The sequence below is a fragment of the Eupeodes corollae genome, chromosome 2 (genome assembly GCF_945859685.1).
Source record: "Eupeodes corollae chromosome 2, idEupCoro1.1, whole genome shotgun sequence".
Classification (NCBI taxonomy): domain Eukaryota; kingdom Metazoa; phylum Arthropoda; class Insecta; order Diptera; family Syrphidae; genus Eupeodes; species Eupeodes corollae.
In genome coordinates, this window is record NC_079148.1 from 113,624,901 (window position 1) to 113,646,588 (window position 21,688).

Here is a 21,688-nt window from a genome sequence, read left to right on the forward strand (position 1 = left end):
TGCGGTTTATTTTATATATTGTGATAAAAGATGTTATTAAAAAAATAAAGAATACATGACTCAAATATTCATAATGCTTTTTTGTAAATAAGTACTTTAGGCTAGAGGAGCCTTCTGCCCTTTGCTGGGATTATAGTTTTGATATTTCGAATTTCCCAGAAGTTTCTGTTCTTCACCTGATGATGCACCTAAGCCTACAGCCTTCCAACCAAAGTCCTCACGAATCAATTGATCCAATTGCTTAGTATCAACTCCAAGCTTACGCAGTCTTCCAATTACCTTAATCACTTCATCAGTCTTCAAAATTCGTTCATATACTGGTCTAAGGGCAGTTATTTTTCTCCAAAATTCAGCAAATACACCATTGGCAGCAACCTTATCACGTATTAGGTTTTCAATTTTCTTATTTGGATAAATTGCAAGTAGTTCCTCCATAAATCCCTTCCAACCCCGCAATGATTGCAGTTGTTGTTGCTGTTGTTGTTGGTTTGGTTTGTAGTTAAGAAGATTACCATATTCCTCAGAATAACTATCATCGGAAAGATTATTCAAAGAATCAAGTGATGCACGAATTTGTTTTTTCAGCCATCCATAAAATTCTCTTAATTCTGGTTGTTTGGCAATTATTCTTCCAGCATTGTAAACATCCGAAGATCCAAAGTAGAGAATAATTCGTTTAAATTCTTCATCATTTTTCAAATATCTACGAATGAGATCAATAATTTCACGTTGGGGTATCAGTGCTTTGATGTCCCTAAAGTCATCAAGTAAATTTCGAGAGCGAAGTAAATCAAGGTTGTTGGATGTTGGCTGATTGTTGTTAAGTTTGGCAGAATATGCCAAAGTGGCCAAGGCGAGAATCAGAAGAATTTTCATCTAAAAAGAAAGATACAAATATGATATAAATCAGTCTTGAAGATAAAACACCTTACTTTAAACAGTTGAAATGTTCAATGATACATTCTTCTAGCTGATGGTAGTTTTTATACTCACTGACTTGCACCATAAACGGTATCAATTTGAATTATCAAATATTGATTTTTCATTGTCCGGTATCTTACATCGGAATTATGAAGTTCTGATAAGAGATAAGATGTTGTAAACCACAAATACGAATTTTTCTTTATCCAACATAATAATCTTATTATGTCTGAGAAATCATTTAATATTGGTTGCAAATAATTCATATCAAACAATGCAGAGATAATAATGAGCTTTTGTGCAAATTGTTTTTCTTGTACGTACAAAGAAATAAATACATGAAGTAAATTCGAAAATCTGGATTAATTGTTATTGACCCATTCAGAGAGTAATTTTTGAAATCAGCAGATGTTGAACAATGTTCTGAAAGCCTAACAACCAATGTCACCATAAATTCCTAACACTTTTATTGCCGTTAAATCAATTCTAATTCTAACTAATTTCTTAAGAAACTATAAAATTAATACTACGGGTAAGAGTTTCAGAACCAAGGGTAAAATCGGGTAAGGAGAAAGTTGATTACCAATTTTGTTTTTTGAACATTTCTCTCGGAGGGAGGGTCGGAGGGGTCATGACTCCCTCCCACTGCGACATAATTTTGTTTTTTATTTTCGTAGGAACTCCCTTGAATTCAAAACTATCAAAAATATTAAGTTTTTAATTATTTATTTCTTTGTTTATGAAAACAAAATTTGTATTTATTTGCTTAAAGTACGACTTTTAACTGAGAAATGGACCAAGAACATTTTATAAATCGGAAATTCAGCCTTTTTCGAATATCGCAGCACAAATTCATCAACTTTTAACCAATAGACGATCCAAGGGGGGAGGTCATATGAGCCATAATATAATTAAAGATTTCATATGAAGATTTGTTAGTAATTTAACGACACTTACCAAGAAGTGGTTTGTTGTCAAAAACAACTACAACGATGGTATAAAAGTCGAAAAAAGTGGGTCCTCCAATGCCATCCGTCTGTCCTGGGCTCTACATCTCGAACCCTTGTGTCCCTAGAGTCGAAATAAAAGATTTTTAGAATAGATGTCTGTGCGTGCGTGTGTACGTACGTTCGTACGTCCGTACGTTCGCGACTTTTTTTTCGTCTTCCATAGCTCAAGAACCAGAAGAGATATCGACTTCAAATTAAAAAAAAAAGATGAACATTTTGGTCAACCCTAAATATCTCACCAATCAATGGCGCTAGAGACTTTAATTACATTTTATAAACGGTGATTTTTTAAGAGCTTGAGAACTTTAAAAAAAAAAAAACGTATAAAATTTGCAAAATCTTATCGATTCTTTATTTGAAACGTTAGATTGGTCCATGACATTTACTTTTTGAAGATAATTTCATTTAAATGTTGACCGCGGCTGCGTCTTAGGTGGTCCATTCGGAAAGTCCAATTTTGGGTAACTTTTTCGAGCATTTCGGCCGGAATAGCCCGAATTTGTCTTCCAAAGCTGGAATAGTCGCTGGCTTATTTGTGTAGACTTTAGACTTGACGTAGCCCCACAAAAAATAGTCTAAAGGCGTCAAATCACATGATCTTGGTGGCCAACTTACCGGTCCATTCCTTGAGATGAATTGTTCTCCGAAGTTTTCCCTCAAAATGGCCACAGAATCGCGAGCTGTGTGGCATGTAGCGCCATCTTGTTGAAACCACATGTCAACCAAGTTCAGTTCATCCATTTTTGGCAACAAAAAGTTTGTTAGCATTGAACGATAGCGATCGCCATTCACCGTAACGTTGCGTCCAACAGCATCTTTGAAAAAATACGGTCCAATGATTCCACCAGCGTACAAACCACACCAAACAGTGAATTTTTCGGGATGCATGGGCAGTTCTTGAACGGCTTCTGGTTGCTCTTCACTCCAAATGCGGCAATTTTGCTTATTTACGTAGCCATTCAACCAGAAATGAGCCTCATCGCTGAACAAAATTTGTCGATACAAAAGCGGATTTTCTGCCAACTTTTCTAGGGCCCATTTACTGAAAATTCGACGTTGTGGCAAATCGTTCGGCTTCAGTTCTTGCACGAGCTGTATTTTATACGGTTTTACACCAAGATCTTTGCGTAAAATCTTCCATGTGGTCGAATAACGCAAACCCAATTGCTGCGAACGTCGACGAATCGACATTTCACGGTCTTCAGCAACACTCTCAGAAACAGGCGCAATATTCTCTTCTGTACGCACTGTACGCATTCGTGTGGTTGGTTTAATGTCCAATAAAGTAAACTGAGTGCGAAACTTGGTCACAACCGCATTAATTGTTTGCTCACTTGGTCGATTATGTAGACCATAAATCGGACGTAAAGCGCGAAACACATTTCGAACCGAACACTGATTTTGGTAATAAAATTCAATGATTTGCAAGCGTTGCTCGTTAGTAAGTCTATTCATGATGAAATGTCAAAGCATACTGAGCATCTTTCTCTTTGACGCCATGTCTGAAATCCCACGTGATCTGTCAAATACTAATGCATGAAAATCCTAACCTCAAAAAAATCACCCTTTCTATTGAAACGTGATACGAAACCAGTATATTTTTGAAAAAAAATTTTACACCTCGAAAATTTTACAAATAAAAAATGATTTTATCTCCAAAACAATTTTGGGCAACGAAAAAAAACGTTTCAAGATCCAGTAAATTTTGAGAAAAATCAAATTGACAGTTCTTTTTACAAAAAATAAAAACCAAAAAAAAACATTACTCAAAGTTGGTAAGAATTTATTTTCGGCTCAAATTTCTTTTAAAAAACTTTGTATCATGGCTTCAAGCTTATTTTATCTTATGGGAAATATTGTTTTCAGCATTCAGTAAAATTTTGAAAACAATCTAATTGACAGTTTCTTACAAAAAATAAAGCATAATACTAAAATTTTGTAAAAATGTACTTCCGACTCAAATAGCTTTTCAAAAATTAGAAATACTGTCTTCAAACTATTTTTTATTTCACAGAAAATTCATTCATCCAATTTGTAAAAATTTAAGAAATGTTAATAAAATTGGTAAACATTAGTTTTCGACTAAAAATCTATTTAACAAAACTTGATTTTCAAACTACTAATTCAACTAACAACTTTTTTAACCCCACACGAAAACCTACGGACTTTATAAGCAAGACAAATCGACAGACGGTAGGACGTTATCAGTGTGGGTCGCATCCCACCCTATTTTTTTATTTAAAAATCGAAAAATTGATTTTTTCAGAAAATAACCAATATATTTTTTTAAAACTTTCTACTTTTTTTTCATACATATTTCGGTTTTGATCTAGAAGAGTGAACTACATAAAACCGTTGTTTTGTTCTTAAGCTTTCTCAAGAATGACATTATATTTTTTTATGATTTTTAAAATTATATTGATTTTTGTTTACAAAACTCGATATCTCAGAAACGGGAAATCATGTGAAATCTATTTTTATAAGCACTAACCAACTTCATATCAATAATATTTTTAAGACAAAAATTAAAATTTTTTAAATCTAGTTATTTTTGAAAAATTAAATGGCATACAATTTTTGTAAAAAAATTATTTTTCAGATACGTTCCTAAATCTTAAAATATAATAAATATTTATAAACAAACTTTTGGAAGCTAATAAGAAGTTCTAGTGACCCAGTCGTGCATTTTATTTATTTCAAAACTGATTTTTTGTTGAATACAAACACTTTTGAGATCTTAACAAGTTAAATAAATATACTTTTTGAAGTTTAAGTTTTGAATGCTCTAGAACTGAGATATTTAAACACGAATTTTAATAATATAATTGTACCAAAAACAGCAAAAGTGACACTTTTGTTAAACTAATTTCTAATTGAAAAACATAATGAACGTTTTATATCTCTTGATTTAAAAGCTTTGAATCTCTTGAGATTTGAAGTGAAAAGAGATTCTGAAACGTGTAATTTGTGAGTGCCTCACAAACGTTCCTTCCCAACTTGTTTGTTTACCTTGATTTGTTTTTATTTAATTTGTACAGAAATTATTTTCTTAAATGCACCTATTTCCTTAAATTCAAGAACCAAACCTTTTTCTCTCAACAAACTTTGTAAGTTTTGTTGACTCCTTTAAGATCAAAATATCTTTTAGCATCTACAAGTAAGCAGACTGATAGCGAAGGTAATAATAATAGACGGCTGAAATATGAATTCGAAAGAACTACTTAAAAAAAGCCGGAACATCCATTTTTTGGGTTTTTCTTGTAGCGTTCTTCGCATTAATAGAAATGGAAACAAAAAAAGCTTTCATTATTTTTGGAAAAAAGCTCTAAACTCTAAACTATTGTGTTTTAGCTCTTAAATATTTAGAAAACTGTTGGAATTTTTTAATGCTTTTATATATAGTGAGTCTTCAAAATTAAAAAGTTAGACAATTATATTATATTATTTATGTACCTATATCATATATAAATAATTTTATAATTTGTTGTTGTTGAGATGCAAATTTTGTTATTTAAATTTTGTCAGCCTCCTTTACAGAACAATTTTTAAGCGGTAAGTAAAAACTCGTCTTTATGTTAAGTGTCTGCCTAGAACAACCAAACCCCCCCCCCCCCCTGAATTAAAGTCTGGATCCGCCCTTGCATGATCCTCTAAAAAAATTAGAAATAGTAGATTTACTCAATGTTGAAAAGTGGTTGATATCTCAGAGTTTCAAATAAGAAAAATCTTCTTCTTCTCTTTTGTATCTTACCTGTTTTAAGGATTAGATTATGATTTTTGAGCAAAAAAGAAGGTCTATGTAAAATACCCTTGTTAGAAATATTAATAAGATTGTAATGCCAACAGGCCAGATCGGTTTAAACTCTCATGTACAGAGATCAGCCGTACTTCACGAATGTTCAAAACTTAACCACGCTCTGTCTTTCCCAAAGCTCGTGCCATGTTTTCGGCATTAAAAGGCTATGTGTAGCCCCTTCATATTCCCTAAGTCTAATCAATATCTCCTTTCTAATCATATCCTACTTTCCTTATTGATCAACACAGTGCAAGCATTAAAAGGTTATTCATAACCTCTTTTTTGCACCCACAATATAAAAAAAATCAACAAAATCGAAGGGTTTATACATAACAGATTCAAAATAAAAGATTGAAAAAGGAAACAATCATTAATTTTGATTGGCATATTTTTGTATTGTAAACATTCAAAACATATTAAGATCAACAACCGAGAAAAAGGAACTTATCCATTTTCTCTTTGCCAAAGGTTTAACCCACAAACTAAGTTAAAATCTGTTTGATGTTAATTAGTCAACACTCCTTGTTGGTTCAATCTCATCATCATCGTCATAGTTCAAAAGCCCTGGGAATACCCTAAATACGGCAATAGCCGCTGAAGTGATTTTATCTCTGCCAATGTTTTTTCTAATGTAGGTGCATCCATTTAAAAAAAACCTTGATTCACAGCAACATACCGTTTATGTGTACCTATATCGTTTTTTCTAAATAGGATGCCCTGTAACACAAATTTCGCTACTAGTTATAGTGTGGAAAGTGTATCTAAACCAAAAACAGCGGCGGTACAAAATATCCTCTACCTTAACTAATCCTATGAAGATAGCTGACTATTTCATGCGATCAAAGATCAGGTCATTGTTTTCATTTTTCCCCCCAAACACAAAAACAAACAAAATAGTTTAAGAAATAAAACTAACAACCCAAACAAATTCAACGATGGACTAGGCCCATAAAAAGTAAATAGGTTACCAGTAGGCGCCCAGTAAGGGCATGATCGTGCATAAAGTCACAAAATCGAAAGCAGAACCCACCGACCGACCGACTTCGCCACCATCGCCAAAGCATCAAAAAGTACCCCGCACAACATCAAATTCGGGGTAGATATAAAGTACTGCGGCAACTAACATCATGTTGCGCATGCCACAGCTTCCAGCGTCGAGTCTTCCGTCGCTCGCCATAGCCTGTGAAAAAGAGGCTACACTCAACACAATGAAATCGAAATCGAAATCAAATGTTAATTTGAATTCAAATGTTTACAAAAACAAAATCGAGTTCATGTGTCTTCGTCGTTATATTCTTGAAATGGAAAAATAATGGTGAAATGATAATTTTAGTTTGTTACCGCTTTTCCAACTACTGACATGGACTATAGCCCATTGGACATGCCTATATGAATCATGAAACCTGACATAAATTTCACTTTGTGAACTATTTTCAGATCCTACCCTTAAAAGTTTTAATATTTGTATCATATTATACTATTTTTTCAAAAGAAACGTTAAATATTTAACACAATGTATAAACACGGAAGTATGAAATACCCAAATTGACAGCACTAAAAACTGAAGCCAGCATTAAGCGTCAGTATCAGCGAGTCTTGATACTGATGCTGAATGCACGTAATGTAACATTATTGGACAAACAAAAAAAAACCAGGGCAATCCCTCCATTAGCACAATTCGACAGTTTCGTGTATCGATCAACATTAAGATGGCAAACTGATAATCCAAGACAAGGGATAATATTAGCATTGGAATTCGTGCGGCTGTTTAATCAGCTGAAGCTATTTAACTACGTGTGCATACTAAGCCCTCTTGCTCCTCTTCTATAGAGAAACTACTGACCATATGGACCAGTGACTATGCTGTTGTGCATGCAGCATGCTGCTAAATTCAACTATACTCTGGCGCTGCTGTTGCTGCAGATTGCGTTTCAAGTAAACAGCGAAACATTACACGTGAGTGAGGTTTGTTAGAACAATTTATACCGTTACACGGCTTGAATAAACACTACTCGGAGTATAGAGTGAAACTTATACTGAGTTTTCCGGTACCTCTATGTACCTTATATGCAATGCTATGCTAACAATGTTTACGATACAGTGTAATTTAACTAGGTGTTTATTATGCTCTATGACGATTGATGTAATTGTAGATATGCATGTCGAGAATTTAATTTATTAAGACTTCTTCAATGCTTTCTTATAAAGAGGTCTTAACAAATGTTTAGTATCTATACGTTTTTTGGATTTAATTTTTTGAAAAAAGACCGGCACAATGGAGTTTTGTTTTATTCAAATAAAAATGTCTTGTGTTTCATAATAATAACTATTTCAATTTAATAACTTCTTATGAACAAGTACGAGCTTTGGTTTTCTGAAAAACTCTGTTATTTGGAGGTCTCATTGGGCAGGTTTAGACGACATAAGGGACTTGAAAGTTAGGCAAGTTTCTAGTATCTGATTGGCCAGCTGCCAAAAAATTACCTTCCAATTAAGGCAACTTTAATGGAAAGTTGACTGGAAAGGTAGTCAAGAAAAATCTCCCTAACTATTAAGTCAAGTCTACTACTTCTATCAAAATGACAGTTAATCATGTTTTGTTTCATTCAACTGAAAGCTGAACTTTATTACTCTTTGATTTATTTATTTTCTGCTAAACTTCATTTAATACTTTCTGTTAAAGGGTTTTTTGTCAATTTGGAAAAGAAATAACTAATATTTCTTTACAATACAAAGTACAAATCGTGATGGACTTGTAGATTGTCTGAGGAGTGTCTTGTAGACAATAATTTTGTTGGTACTTTTTGTACGATGAACTTAAAGTAGAGATTTGCGAAGTAAAGTTCTCAATTTGAAATGCATGTCACTTGAAAAACTAACTAGTTGCTTTGGTCAAATTTAGGTTCAAAGAATGAACTTGACTAAAAATGAATTCCCTTATGTTGCTTGAACCTGAACATTGTGTATAGCAAAGGAAGTTTTTCCTTAACTTAGCAACTTCTATTTTTATGTTAACTTTAAGAGGCTAAAGTTTAACAATGGATACGTTGTACTATTTCAATGTGGAAGTTCTTTTTTCTAAACAGATTAGATCCGACATTTCTTTTTGATCTCTATTCATGGACCTCGAATTTTGAATGGAACTTCCACATCAGATAAGGATGGTGAATTCACATTTGTGGGAAGTCAATACGTTGATGGAAGTAGTTACCTATGATAATTCCAGTACAGGTTGCTACCAAAACTAAAATGGAACAAGACAGCTGTATAGTATATCAGAGAAACCTAAACCGTTCGCTAAGTCGGGGAATCAATTCTAGTCTGAGTGCTATTGCAAATTGCATAATATCGGCTTATCGGGAACTCACCACTATCAATAAAAAGTTCATTTCTGTAGAACAAGGGTTTGATGTTGACTGTAGACGTGCGAGACAGAGGTCATTTGCGTGGTTAAAATCATTTCGAGTTTATCGAAGTCATTATATTAAGAGCAAGTACTTGGAAGCGAATGTGGAGTTCAAAAACATATGCAGGACAAAAAGAAGTAGTTTTTTTAATCAAGAGGCTAGGCGACTAGCACAATGCAAGAATTCATAGGATTTTTGAAAAGTATTGAAAAGACTGATTGGAAATGAGTACAAGATACATAGAGACTTTACACCTGACATTCTTTTGTCGCATTTTAAAGAGTTTTTGAATCATTTAACCTTCAATGCAACAGTACCCTATGCAGAACTATGCACTGAGAATAGTACACTGGACAATATTTGTAGGATGGCAAAGCGGCTGGTTCCGACGAAATTCCAGGTGAATTTTACAAGTACAGCACCGATGAGCTGATAAATAATATTACTTCGGAGTTTAACCATATTTTGGACGATGGATCTATACCAGAAGGGTTCAAGGAGTCCTAAATCTTTCTCTATCCACAAAAAAAGAAAGTACTCAAAACCCAGAAAACTATCGTGGAATAAGTTTTTTGAATGCTTTATACAAAATGTTTACGGTGGAGGAGTGGAATTCGTCGGGACAACTATCAAAGCACTATTCTATGCCAATGACATTGTGCTGTTTACTAATTCACAAAATCACTGCAACTAATGATAAACCAATTACATAGGTACTGTGTAACTTGGAATCTTAAGGTCAATTCAAGTCAATTCAAGTCAATCTAGAATAATGATATTCAAGAACTGAGGTGAAAAAAATTGCTCAAATGAAAGATGGTGCTAGATTCGAACTTGATTGAGATGGTAAGAGAATTCAATTACCCAGGAGTGTGCTTTACAAACAATCTTAGTGTGGAAAGACATCTTAGCGAAAAACTTGTGAAAGCGAAAAGTGCAATCGGAACTTCCTGCGTAAAGTGTATATCAAACAAGAAAATAGCAAACAGTGACAAATTGTGTGTGTTTGAAGCAATGTCTAGATCTATTATGCTTGGGGGTACAAACAGTACGAAAGTGTGGAAAAACTGCTAAGATTCTTTATTAAAGGACTATTTCATCTCCCCTAGGACACACCAAATAATATGGTTTTGCTGGAAACTGGACTATCGCCGCTTTTTATTTAAACCTTAAAACTAAATGTAAACTACCTCGTCAAAGTTCAAAGTTAAAATAAATCAAAGAAGTAGTTGGTACGCAGAATGGCACGAGCTGGCTTTATGGTGTTAAATGTCACTGGATCTGGAATTCGAAAAAGTCGATGATTGCACGGTTAAACTATATAAATTAATTGCAAGGGTTGATGAAGAAATACGTATTCGCTGCATAGAAGAAGCTTCAAATTCAACTCATAGATTAATTTACAAACATCTCTGTCATAAGCTTGGTCCAAATAACTATTTTAGAGATGAGAACAGAGTGGAAGTTATTTCTATGATGCTGAGACTTCGAGGGGAGCTCCTGCATCTCCACTATATACCGCATAATGGAGGATCGACCCGGACCCAGTTTATGTAACCAAAGGGTAAAAGAAGATGTTGTTCACTTCTTAGGAAAATGCCTGTGCTAGTAGGAAGTAGGAGAGCCTTCCTTGGATCTAACTACCTTACGGAAGAGGAATCAAGAAGTGTTGTTTAACACTTCTTGATTTTTAATGCAACCATTACATTATATTACATTAAATTTATTTCGTCAACCTTGCAGACGGCGGCGTCGCCATGCTCTTTGTGATTTTTTAAATTTATAATTATGTTAAGAAATAATGAAAAAAGTCTATTCATGAAGATAGCTTTAGCGATCCTATTTGTTATTTTGCGTGTGTATTGATTAATTTGTACTGATTAATTTTTGTGCACTCTTATGTTGAATATTTTATTGAAGAATAATTCAATTTCAAACCTTGACTAATAAGGCACGTAGGCTTTGTTCATTTATATTGCAAATCTCAAATTGACATACATTTTTCTTAATTTTTAATCAAAATTACAAAGTTGAACAAAATGAAACGACGCATTCAGTATTACGTCCCTAGCCGAAGCTAGTCCCACACGAAGATTAAGGGAAAATCTTTTCATCAATTACGTCTGACAAATTTTGTAGATAGCATAGACTTTAAGCGAACTAAGTTGGAAAAAAATTATGCGAACTACAATACCACTTAAAATGTTAAATGAATTTATCATATACACAAACCACTTGAAATAGAAAGTCTTCACTTAATTGTTTATTTTTGTTTCGAAGAAAAAATAATCTCTACAAATGCAATGTGGAAAATATTTGAAGTGTATGAAAATATTAAATTTTATTTTTACAAATTACGAACTATTTAAAACATTAATTATTTTATCCACCATGTAGTGTTGAAATGAATAAAACGTTGTCATTTGGCTGAAGCTCGTATTCCAATTCACCCTAGAAGATGTATCAGAATTTAGTATTAAAAGATTGTGCAAGTGGATATTTGTATCTTACCAATAGCTCCCAATCAGTGTCGTTCACTAGAACGAGAATACCCGGCCGCCTGAAATCATAACTCGAAAGATTATTTAGAAAGTTTTATAAACATCGCGATACTTTACACAGAATCATTTTGAATGAAAAGCTCTGGTCTTTCTGTGAGAATTGTATCATGCATCCATTTAATAAAACTCTTTAGTGTCCCTAGATGATGTGTAAAAGACATTCTTAATAATTACTGTGTATATTTTGTTTTGTTCCATGAATGATGATAATTACATGTTTTATTTCCATCTAAAATTACTTCACGTTTTTTAATGTTTCCAAATAGAAGTTCCGCCCCGGCACTAAGAAATTGAGCTAGTATATTATAAATTCCTTATAAACTAAAGAATTTAATTTACCTAAATTCTAAAATTATTTTCAACTCCGGTTTTGTCATTTTGTGTTGTTAAATATATAAATAAATTTGTTAAAACTCAGATTTTATGTGATATTGTTATTTTTCACGTGCAATGCATACAATTAAGAATTCGATGTGTCAAAAAATAAATACATGAAAACATAAACAAAATCAAAGTTGGTTGCGGTTCATTGTCACTACAAATTTTAAGTTGCTAACAGAATAAGGCGCACAGTGAAAGTCTGAATGAAGCAGGCAACATCCAATGTATGAGGAATATTAACATGTTTGAAACGATCTTTATGGTTTATAAGAACTAAATTGGAATTTATTTTTGTCAATAAGGATTTTATCAGTATGTCTCTTGATAAGCGGATTCATTACTTAGATCTCAACATGCAATTCAAGTTGTTAAGAAAACGAAATCTAGTAAAATTTCTGATAAAAAACGATTCTTTGTGGTTGAAAATAAGTCTCACTAAGGTTACGGTGTACAAAATCTAATTTTTCTGTCAAAGCTTTAAAAAATTTAAAGAGCAACAGTTAACGAAAATAAATTGTTTACAATTCACAAGGCAAACCACAGATTCATCGATTTATAGAAGCTTTATACAAATGCTTAACTACATAAAGCATAATCTAGCAAAAACATCCAGTTCAAAATTCTTTTTTATATCTAGCAGAGTTGTAAAGATTAAAGTTTCTTTAGTAATTGCAGTTAAGTTATGGTTTTGACTAGATTCTGTAAAAGAAAATAATACTTCATTTAAAATTTATTTTTAGAAGATATTTATTTAATATTTATAGTAAATTCGAAAAATGCAGAAGTCAAGGTTATAGTCATCTTAACTATAAACATAACTTTTTCATTTTTTAAATTTTATTAATTACAGCATCTCCGTATGTATTCAGTTTTGCCATAATGAATGTAACAAGTGTAGACTTCTTGTTTATTTTTTATTTTAATTTTCTTTTAACTTTGCGGCAACTAATTGCAATATTTTTCTTGCATCGGTGAGATTCTTCTTCGAATTTTGATGTCTTTTTAGTAAATACAGAACTTTAAGTATTTATTATCATTTTAAGACCATAAAAGAACTCTTTGTACCAAATCAAAGCAAAGTTTTTCTTTGAAAGGAATTTATCTGCTTTTAATATTTCCTCACCTTCATTTTGGTTGTTTCAAAAAACGGACAAATGGCTAAAGATAGTGTAATAGCTTTTTGCGTTCTTAGGAAAAAGGGCATTGTATAAAAAATCCGTTTTAAATAAAAAAATTTAAAATTAATGCCTCTTTCTACACTATTTAATGAAAAAAATGATAGTTAAATTAAAAAATAAGATTTTATCCACAATTGAAATCAAATTTGCATTTATTTCAGATCTCCAGACCTCCCTTGATTTTTCTAGTTCTCCCTTGATATTCCCAGACCTCCTTTAAGATCACCAGAGCTCTCTTGATATTAACAGACCTCCCTTGATTTTTCTTGACCTCCCTTGAAATCTCCAGACCTTCCTTGAAATCTCCAGACCTTCCTTAATATTTCCAGATCTCCCTTAATTTGTCTAGCCGTCCCTTGTTTTTTCAAGACCTCCCTTGAAATCTCCAGACCTCCCTTGATATTTCCAAACCTCCTTTGATTTTTAGACCTCATCTAATTTCCATGAGAAAACATTATTTTTGAAGAATGTCGATATGGTTTTAAGTATTTTATACAATACGTGTTTTTGCCTTAAAGTAATCAAGTATATATTGTAATATTCGGCTTGGTTCGATAATTAAAACTTATTCACACTTGTTTATAAAATACCAATTTATTTTTATTTAAATAACTTCAAACTTTTTTATTGAACATAAGATTGATCGTCCCGAACAAATCCATCGTTCTCATCACCACTGTAGCTATGTAGCCGGTCGCGATGTACAACTTTAGGTTTTCCCCTCTGACTCCCTTTTGTATCCGGTACAGGACATCGTTGATTTTTGTAATGACTGTATATGGATCTTCCCAATCCCGTTGAAATTTTGGTGACAACCCTTTTTGTCGGTGGGGATTGTAAAGCCACACCCAATCTCCTGCTTGGAACTCTGTTGTTGTCGCTCGTATATCGTAGCGTGTCTTCATTCGGTCATTAAATATCTATGTTTTCAATCTGGTATTGTCGTGGATCTGAAGAAGTCTTTCTCTGAGGTCATCAATAGCCGCGTTTTATTATCACCATGATCTGATCCGGATCTTGGATTTACATGCATTACAACAACAACACAAGATCCTGCTTTGTGTTTGGATCTCAATTTGAGATCCAAAATTTAATTCTTTTTTTCACAACAAGGAGCGCTCTATCATTGTGATTTCACATGTAAATGTTGGTATCATTGCAAACAAATTAAATAAAACCTGTATTGCCATATAAACATTTTAATTTGACTGAAATAAAATATTTTTTTAAATAAAAAGCGAGAAGCTTTATATTTATTTATTTGGTATATAATCCATGAAATAATTAGATATTTTAACAAAACTAATTAATTGGTGAAATTCAAATAATTAAGTCCAAAAAATGTATATTTGACATAATTTATGGGTAATATTTTGCCCAAAAAAAAAAGGAACAAAAAAAATCATTGAGCAAAATGTTCTATGGGCAACTCTGCTTTAAATGTCAAAAAAACATAAATAAAATCGAGAAAGCTGCAACAGAAAAAAATGTTGAAAATACTTTTACATGAGAATTTTTTGAAATCATTCTTTTAATTGAAAATGGTTGTAAGAAACATTTAGGTGACATAAATTAGAACTCAGAACCGTCTAAACCATCTCAATGAAGAGAGTAGTTTTGAAATGACAGTGGTTTGTATGTAACACTTCCAAGAATTTCGAGAGAAAATCATACAAAATTCTTAAAAGTGTTACATACAACCCACCGTCATTTCAAAACTACTCTCTTAATTGGGATGGTTCAGACGGTTCTGAGTTCTAATTTATGTCACCTAAGTGTTTCTTACAACCATTTTCAATTTAAAGAATGACTTTAAAAAATTCCCATGTAAAAGTATTTTCAACATTTTTTGATTCTCAAAAAAAAGTTAAAACAATTTTTTGATGGAAATTTTTTGAAATAATTTTTTGAATTTAATAGAGTTTACGGAATCAGTTAGCAGACATAAATTAAAACTCCGAACAGTTTGAATCATCCCAAAGAAGAGAGTAGTTTTGAAATGACGGTGGGTTGTATGTAACACTTTTAAGAATTTTGTATGATTTTCTCTCGAAATTCTTGGAAGTGTTACATACAAACCACTGTCATTTCAAAACTACTCTCTTTATTGAGATGGTTTAGACGGTTCTGAGTTCTAATTTATGTCACCTAAGTGTTTCTTACAACCATTTTTAATTTAAAGAATGATTTCAAAAAAATCCCACGTAAAAGTATTTTCAACATTTTTTGATTTTTGTGATTTGCACATTTTCAGAAGTTGTGGAGCTACAACTGGAACTTGAATCATCATCGATAAGATTCAATAGGGATAAAATTGAATTCTTTGATTCTTCGCTTTCATCACTTTCAAATAAAAACTGCAAATTATAAAAGTTTTTAAATGAGAAAAGAAATACAAATTAAAATGAATACTTCGATCAACCACAGCAGCTTCCATTTTGGGTATTTGTTTATATTTTGTTTGCTTCGAAATGTCACTTTTGAAAGAACGAATTTGACACTGCTACCAAACTTTAAATAATAAAAAATATGATGATCCAATGCTGTTTTATTATCATGATCTGATCCGGATCAGATCACGGTGATAATAAAACGCGGCTAATGTAGTCATTCTCGGCTTGCGGATCCGACGTGGGACATCCAAATTTTATTTCGCTCTGCAGTCTGTTGTTCTTTCTCATCAAAATCTCAGACGGTGTATGGCCAGCATGTATCCAGTAAAATCGTTGTCGAACCTTTTCTAGCATCTTGTTTACTCCTAGATGGCCTCCCGAAAGTCCACAAATGCATCTCTCGCAGAACGTCCATAACCTTCTATCTCGGTAAGACTAGCTGCTAGCACTAGGATGGGTTCGATATCTAAGTCTTCTTGTTGAGCCTTCTTTAAACTCGTCATTGCTCCAGCCATAAATGGGATCAGCTCTGGTTCGTTGGACAGTAGCCACTTCTTTTTCTTCTTGTTGTCTGCAATGCTTACAATCTTGCTTATGCGGTCTGCTCTTGTTGTCACGTTTCGTTTGGTAAACCGTAATGTCGTTCCTGGGGCCATTGGTACCAGAAACCAGCTTCTGTCCCTTAAAGTTGGTTCTTATTCGTTCTCTCGGGTGGGAAACAACTTCGGAAGCGGTAATCTGCACTGTCGCTTTAGATGCTCAGTCTTATTGCAGTTCCAGCATTGTGCTGGTCCGCCTCGCTTTCCACAGTAGCCTTCTGACAAGAGCTTTCTTGGACTTCTAATTTTCTTACGCGATGGGAAGCTTGTTGTGCAGCTTCCATCATCACAGCGAAAGCCAATGCTTCTGGTAGTGTTCGCTTTCCGGCAGGGCGTATAGCCCTTTGGAGATTTATATCGCCCATAGCTCTCACAAAGCCTTTAACAGCAAGGTGATTTGTTATCTCGTTACCAGCTGTTGGATGTGAACCAATCGCTCGATAAATTTGTGGCATTTAAAGGATACTCCTGCTCTTTGCACCTTTGATAAATACGACCGTTATTTACAGATAGAAAAAAAGGATTCAGATAAATATTATGAGCTGTGAACAAACAAGATAGTTTTAAATCTTACACTAGAGCTCTTACTGGCAAGCTAGTAAAAATAAGAAGAAAGTAATAAATGTTTTGGACATAATTTCAATCTTAAAACCATCAAATGTAAATATTTGATAATGAGAATAAAAATTTGTATTCACTGATTTTGGTGGTTTAAACAGACTTATTTAACAGAAATTATTGAACCACTGATCTGTGAGTTAACAGTTAGTTATCATTTCTCTCAAATATAAATTCAGCCGGTCCGCTTGAAGGCCTAGGTTTGGATCGTGCTTCTCTATTCCTAATGACAATGAGGGTATAAATTAGAAACTACGGGAGGATTTTACAAAATAAATAAAATAAAAAACATATCTTGATTTCAATAAAATCGAAAAAGATTTTGTATTCGAAAATAATACGAAAACATAACATGAAAATAATAAATAATAGATACTTTAACTTCATGTAAACTGTGCGCATATATAACTTGTTAAATGATCTCGGATTGCGTCGCCCGTCGGGCAAGACTCTTCGCTCTCATCCATCGGTCCACAATACAATACTTCTTCATACTCGAGTGAATCACTCAAAGAATAATCGTAATCCAGACCCTTCATTTCTAAGATATTATGCAAAATACAACAAGTGGTTATGAGTGTTGTAATGAAACTGACACTGATGTTCATGGGGTCTTGCAAGATCTTCCATCGTCCTTTTAGTTTCCTATATGTCTGTTCCGCAACTACACTAGATTTACTCATAAAATCATTGAACAATTCCTGCTCGGGTGTGCTAACCTCTGAAAATGGTTTCATTAGCCACCATTGTGTTGCATCGGGTCGACGACTAACTAGATATGCCGGGACAGGAATTCCATGGATATCTTTTTGTGGCTAAAAGAGAATAAAGAACTATGAACAATTTTTCAAAATCAAGACGAAAAAGAACACTAACCATTACTAACATAACGTTTTTAATGCGGGCATTATAGTCCACGAAATCTTGAGAGTTTTGTAAGAAGGCAATATCCCTGAACCTGAAACAGAATCGATTGTTAGTAAATACAATTCTTGATTTCGATTGGACACTTACAAGCAATTTGGATCGATAATACTTTGCAGGACCATATTTCTTGCCCCGTTTTGTAGTATGTGCCTCCTCATGCCATTCGCTTTGAGGGAAAGGTTAATTTGAGTTCCTTCCATAATGCCGAGCATTTGAGGCAATGCAAGTTTGTCTTCAAACTGCTGCATTATATCGTAAACCTCTTCATCTACTGGCATGCTAATATATTCGTTCTTCAGAATCTTGTTGCAAGCTTCACAGAACTGATAGAGGGCTTTCTGCACACTGATTCCATGGATACCAAACTTCTTTCCGATTTTAGAATATGGTTCATTCGTTGCGAGTTTGTATAAGGCAGCTGCGACTTTAGTTTTAGTTGGCAAAGATTCGCGCACAGCATTTGGCTTTGGTCTGAATTCATCTTCAAAAGTCTCACACAGGTATAAGAATGTCTCTTCGTCCATTCGGATGTGCCCCCTCCAAAGAGCATCGTCACTGCTAAAGCATATCGCATTCCACCAGTCGGCACTTCGTTTCTTCATCCACAATGTTCTTATTCGTTTCTTTTTCTTCTTATTTGGTTTTTCTATTTCTTTTAAGTACATTATTTCGATGATGTTCATGAGATTCATTTGGTGGATTCTTAGGTTGTTCCGGATTCTGGTTTCCAATCTGTTGTAGAAGCGCATTCGCATTTGCCGCATTTCTTTGTCGTATTGTTTGTAGCACAAGTTCATGCTGTTGAAGTAACCGACACAGGCTTCCATTAACAATCGTTTTCTTGTGTCCATTTTTGTATTAATTTAACTTTAATACTTTTTTTTAACGAAAAAATAAATAAACAAATGATTGCATTTGTTTTTGATTCTAAGAAAATTGTTTGTCGGTTCTGTCAAAATTCAATGACGGTAAAACGTCAAGAAATATTCACGTAAACATTCCCGTTGTCAAATTGATGTCTGGAAATCGGAAGTTTGGGTCCGTTTGTGAACATTACCAAGAAACACGTTTTTAATCCAATTTTATTTTTGGGACCACTTATAGCTTGGATTGGTTTTTATTATTGAAACAAATCGATGTGATTTTTTGGACTTGAACATATTTGTCTGTCAACTAAAAAAATGGTCTTACTTGAAATTAATTGAAACTTTGGATATAACGCCTTGCTTATTTTTCTAATACTCAATTCCATACTTTATGCTTTCAGTATTTTTAAAAAATGTCAGTTAATAAATTATTTTGGTCCTAAATTGTGAACTTTGGAAAATGAACTAGCGTTTGTGTATTAAAATATGTATATACGTGGAAACCAATAGATGAATTGTCTTTTGGTAATTGAATTATATTAATAATTTACTTATACCCACTTTAGAATAATCTCAGGCGACAAAAAATCCTTAACCAAATATAAACACCTGTATTTAAGAAAAGCAACAAATTTACTTATTTCGAATTCCGGGTCATGTTCAGGTCAACTATTCCATGGTCCAGAATATTTCGGACTTAAATGAAACAATGAAAACAAATGTTTTGCATTTTGTCTGAGACCAAAAGGATCTTATTCTTTGATGTAGTTTTTCAGAATAGGGAGATTGAGTTTAACCATATTTTATTTAAAAATAAGAGAGAATATCTTTTTAATAATAATAATAACTAGAAGGAAACTGAAACAAATTTACGTTCCAACTAGAAATTATCGCTTTCTTTACATATCACCACAAACTCGTCATTAGTTTTTTGTGTTTTATTGAATTTTACTATCATCATGGTCCAAATTCTGTAAACCTGACTTTAATCAGAAGGTTCGGGTTATTAGTTTCACGTTTTCTAGGTTGAATGCACTGGCATTCAATATCTGTCAAACTTAGCGTTCTTCTGAGGTGTCATTGGGCAGGTTCAGACGACATAAGGGACTTAAAAGGCAAGTTTCTGATATATAATTGGCCAGGTGCCAAAAAATAACTTCCAATTAAGGCAACTTTAATAGAAAGCTTGCTTAAAAGTGAGATAAGGAAAAATCTCCCTTATTATCAAGTAAAGTCTACTTATGTCAAAATGACAGTTTTTCATTCAACTGAAAGCTGAACTTTATTACTTGTTGATTTATTTAATTTTTGTACAACTTCATTTAATGCTTTCTGTAATAGGGTTCTTTGTCAATTTCGAAAAGAGATGATTAATATTTCTTTAAAAACAAAATACAAATTATGAGGGACACTTGTAGCTTGCCTGAGGAGTGTTTCGGCAAAAATTGTTCCCACCGAACATTTCCACGTTTTCATTTGACATTTAAATTTGTTTAACACCAGCTGTCAAATTTGTTAGTAAAAAGTTTTGTTCTTCTCAAATTATTTGTGAAAATAAAATGAATTCTAATAAATTCAAATTGATTTTTAGAAAAAGAATTTCAACTGAAGTTCTGGGGATGAGTGGAAGCTCACTATCTCTTAATTCACTTCAACCGGTCCAAGCAATTCACTAATTCACAAGCTAATTGTCTAGAAAATATATCATAGATTTAACAACAAACAAAACTGTTACAATAAAAATTAACGTTATTTAAAACATTTTCTTCTTCTTTCACAACAAATTCAAAAAATACTGAGCTTATGACTATTGCTTCTGTTCGCCAAATGTGCCCCATATATTGTGGCCGTCCGAACAACTTATAGGCAGGGTTGAGAAGGTTCTGAACGACTTCGTGTAGGTCATTATGACCGGAGCAGAAAAGGTCAATTCCTAGTTCCAGATTCGTACCAAAATCACACTTATCCAGAGCGATCAATGAAGCTGTTATGATGGGCTGCAATTTCTCCATGACTATCTTTTTGGCATCTTCCTTTGAGGACTCGCCTGGCTTATCCAAAGCACTGCGGATCTTTTTGATGTTTGAAGCGCTGTCCATCAAGGGGCGATAGGCCACTGTGCTATGAGCAAGTCTTCCTCGTCCTCGCAAGTCCCAAGTCTTCACGCCAGTAGCCATATTGAATTCCGGTTCCTCGCTTAACAAAGATCGTTTTAAACTCCCCCAAGTTTCCTTTTTTCTCTTCCATATTCTGTAAATAAAAAACAAGAAGCAATAGTTCTTATTTTGTAAGGAAATTGTATAAATAATATTACTTACTTATTCAAAATATTTGTTTTGACAGCAGCCATCAGCTGTTTTGTTTACATTAATTTGAGCACTGAATGTTTCGAAAGGTTTTAAACAATAGTTCAACTTTGAATTGCTACTAATTTTCGAGATATTTTATAATATAACTTGTGGTTTGCGAAAACTTGTGTTTTAACAAAAATGTATGGGAAAACTTGAGTTTTCGATGAGGTTTTCGGCCGAAACCAATAATTTCGCGAAAACCGGGTTTTAGACTTGGTGCAAAAAGCCTATTATTCAAGTTGCAAGTGTCTGAAAAAAGATTACCTTCCAATTAAGGTATCTTAATTGAAAAGTAGTCTGGAAAGTAAACCAAGAAAAATCTCCCTAACTATCAGGTAAATTTCCCTTATGTCAAAATGACGGCTAATCATATTTGTTTAATGAACTAAAAGCTGAACTTTTTTTCTCATTGATTTCTTTATTTTTTACACAATTCCATTTCATGTTATATGTAAAAGAGTTCCTTGTAAAATTGGTAAAGGAATAAGTCACATTTATTTAAAATACATAACACAAGTCAAGATTAACTTTTAGCTTCTTTTTTGTGGACACTTATTTTTTCGTCGTTTTTGCACGATCAACTGAAAATAGAGGTTGGTGAAATAAAGTTCCAAATTTCAAGTTTGTGACACTTTACCAACTCACTAATTGCCATGGTCAAAATTAACGTTCAATGCAGG

The 21,688-nt window shown here is 33.2% G+C and overlaps 3 protein-coding genes across 3 annotated transcripts; all 3 read right to left on the reverse strand.

Moving 5' to 3' along the window:
* On the reverse strand, window positions 1-1,014 carry LOC129947141 (uncharacterized). The gene is made up of 2 exons (XM_056057583.1): window positions 933-1,014; window positions 1-876 (listed from the first exon to the last, which is right to left on the reverse strand). The coding sequence occupies exon 2, from the start codon at window positions 874-876 to the stop codon at window positions 97-99; it is 780 nt and encodes a 259-aa protein (XP_055913558.1). The 5' UTR covers window positions 933-1,014; the 3' UTR covers window positions 1-96.
* A 10,435-nt stretch (window positions 1,015-11,449) lies between these two features.
* Window positions 11,450-12,185, reverse strand: LOC129947025 (ubiquitin-related modifier 1 homolog). Its single transcript, XM_056057430.1, has 5 exons — window positions 12,035-12,185; window positions 11,910-11,977; window positions 11,753-11,834; window positions 11,646-11,694; window positions 11,450-11,585 (listed from the first exon to the last, which is right to left on the reverse strand). Exons 1-5 carry the CDS (start codon window positions 12,070-12,072, stop codon window positions 11,517-11,519), a joined length of 306 nt encoding a protein of 101 aa, XP_055913405.1. The 5' UTR covers window positions 12,073-12,185; the 3' UTR covers window positions 11,450-11,516.
* Window positions 12,186-17,159: 4,974 nt separating this feature from the next.
* Window positions 17,160-18,758, reverse strand: LOC129945718 (uncharacterized). Its single transcript, XM_056055585.1, has 3 exons — window positions 17,879-18,758; window positions 17,741-17,822; window positions 17,160-17,679 (listed from the first exon to the last, which is right to left on the reverse strand). Exons 1-3 carry the CDS (start codon window positions 18,640-18,642, stop codon window positions 17,248-17,250), a joined length of 1,278 nt encoding a protein of 425 aa, XP_055911560.1. The 5' UTR covers window positions 18,643-18,758; the 3' UTR covers window positions 17,160-17,247.
* Window positions 18,759-21,688: the final 2,930 nt, after the last annotated feature.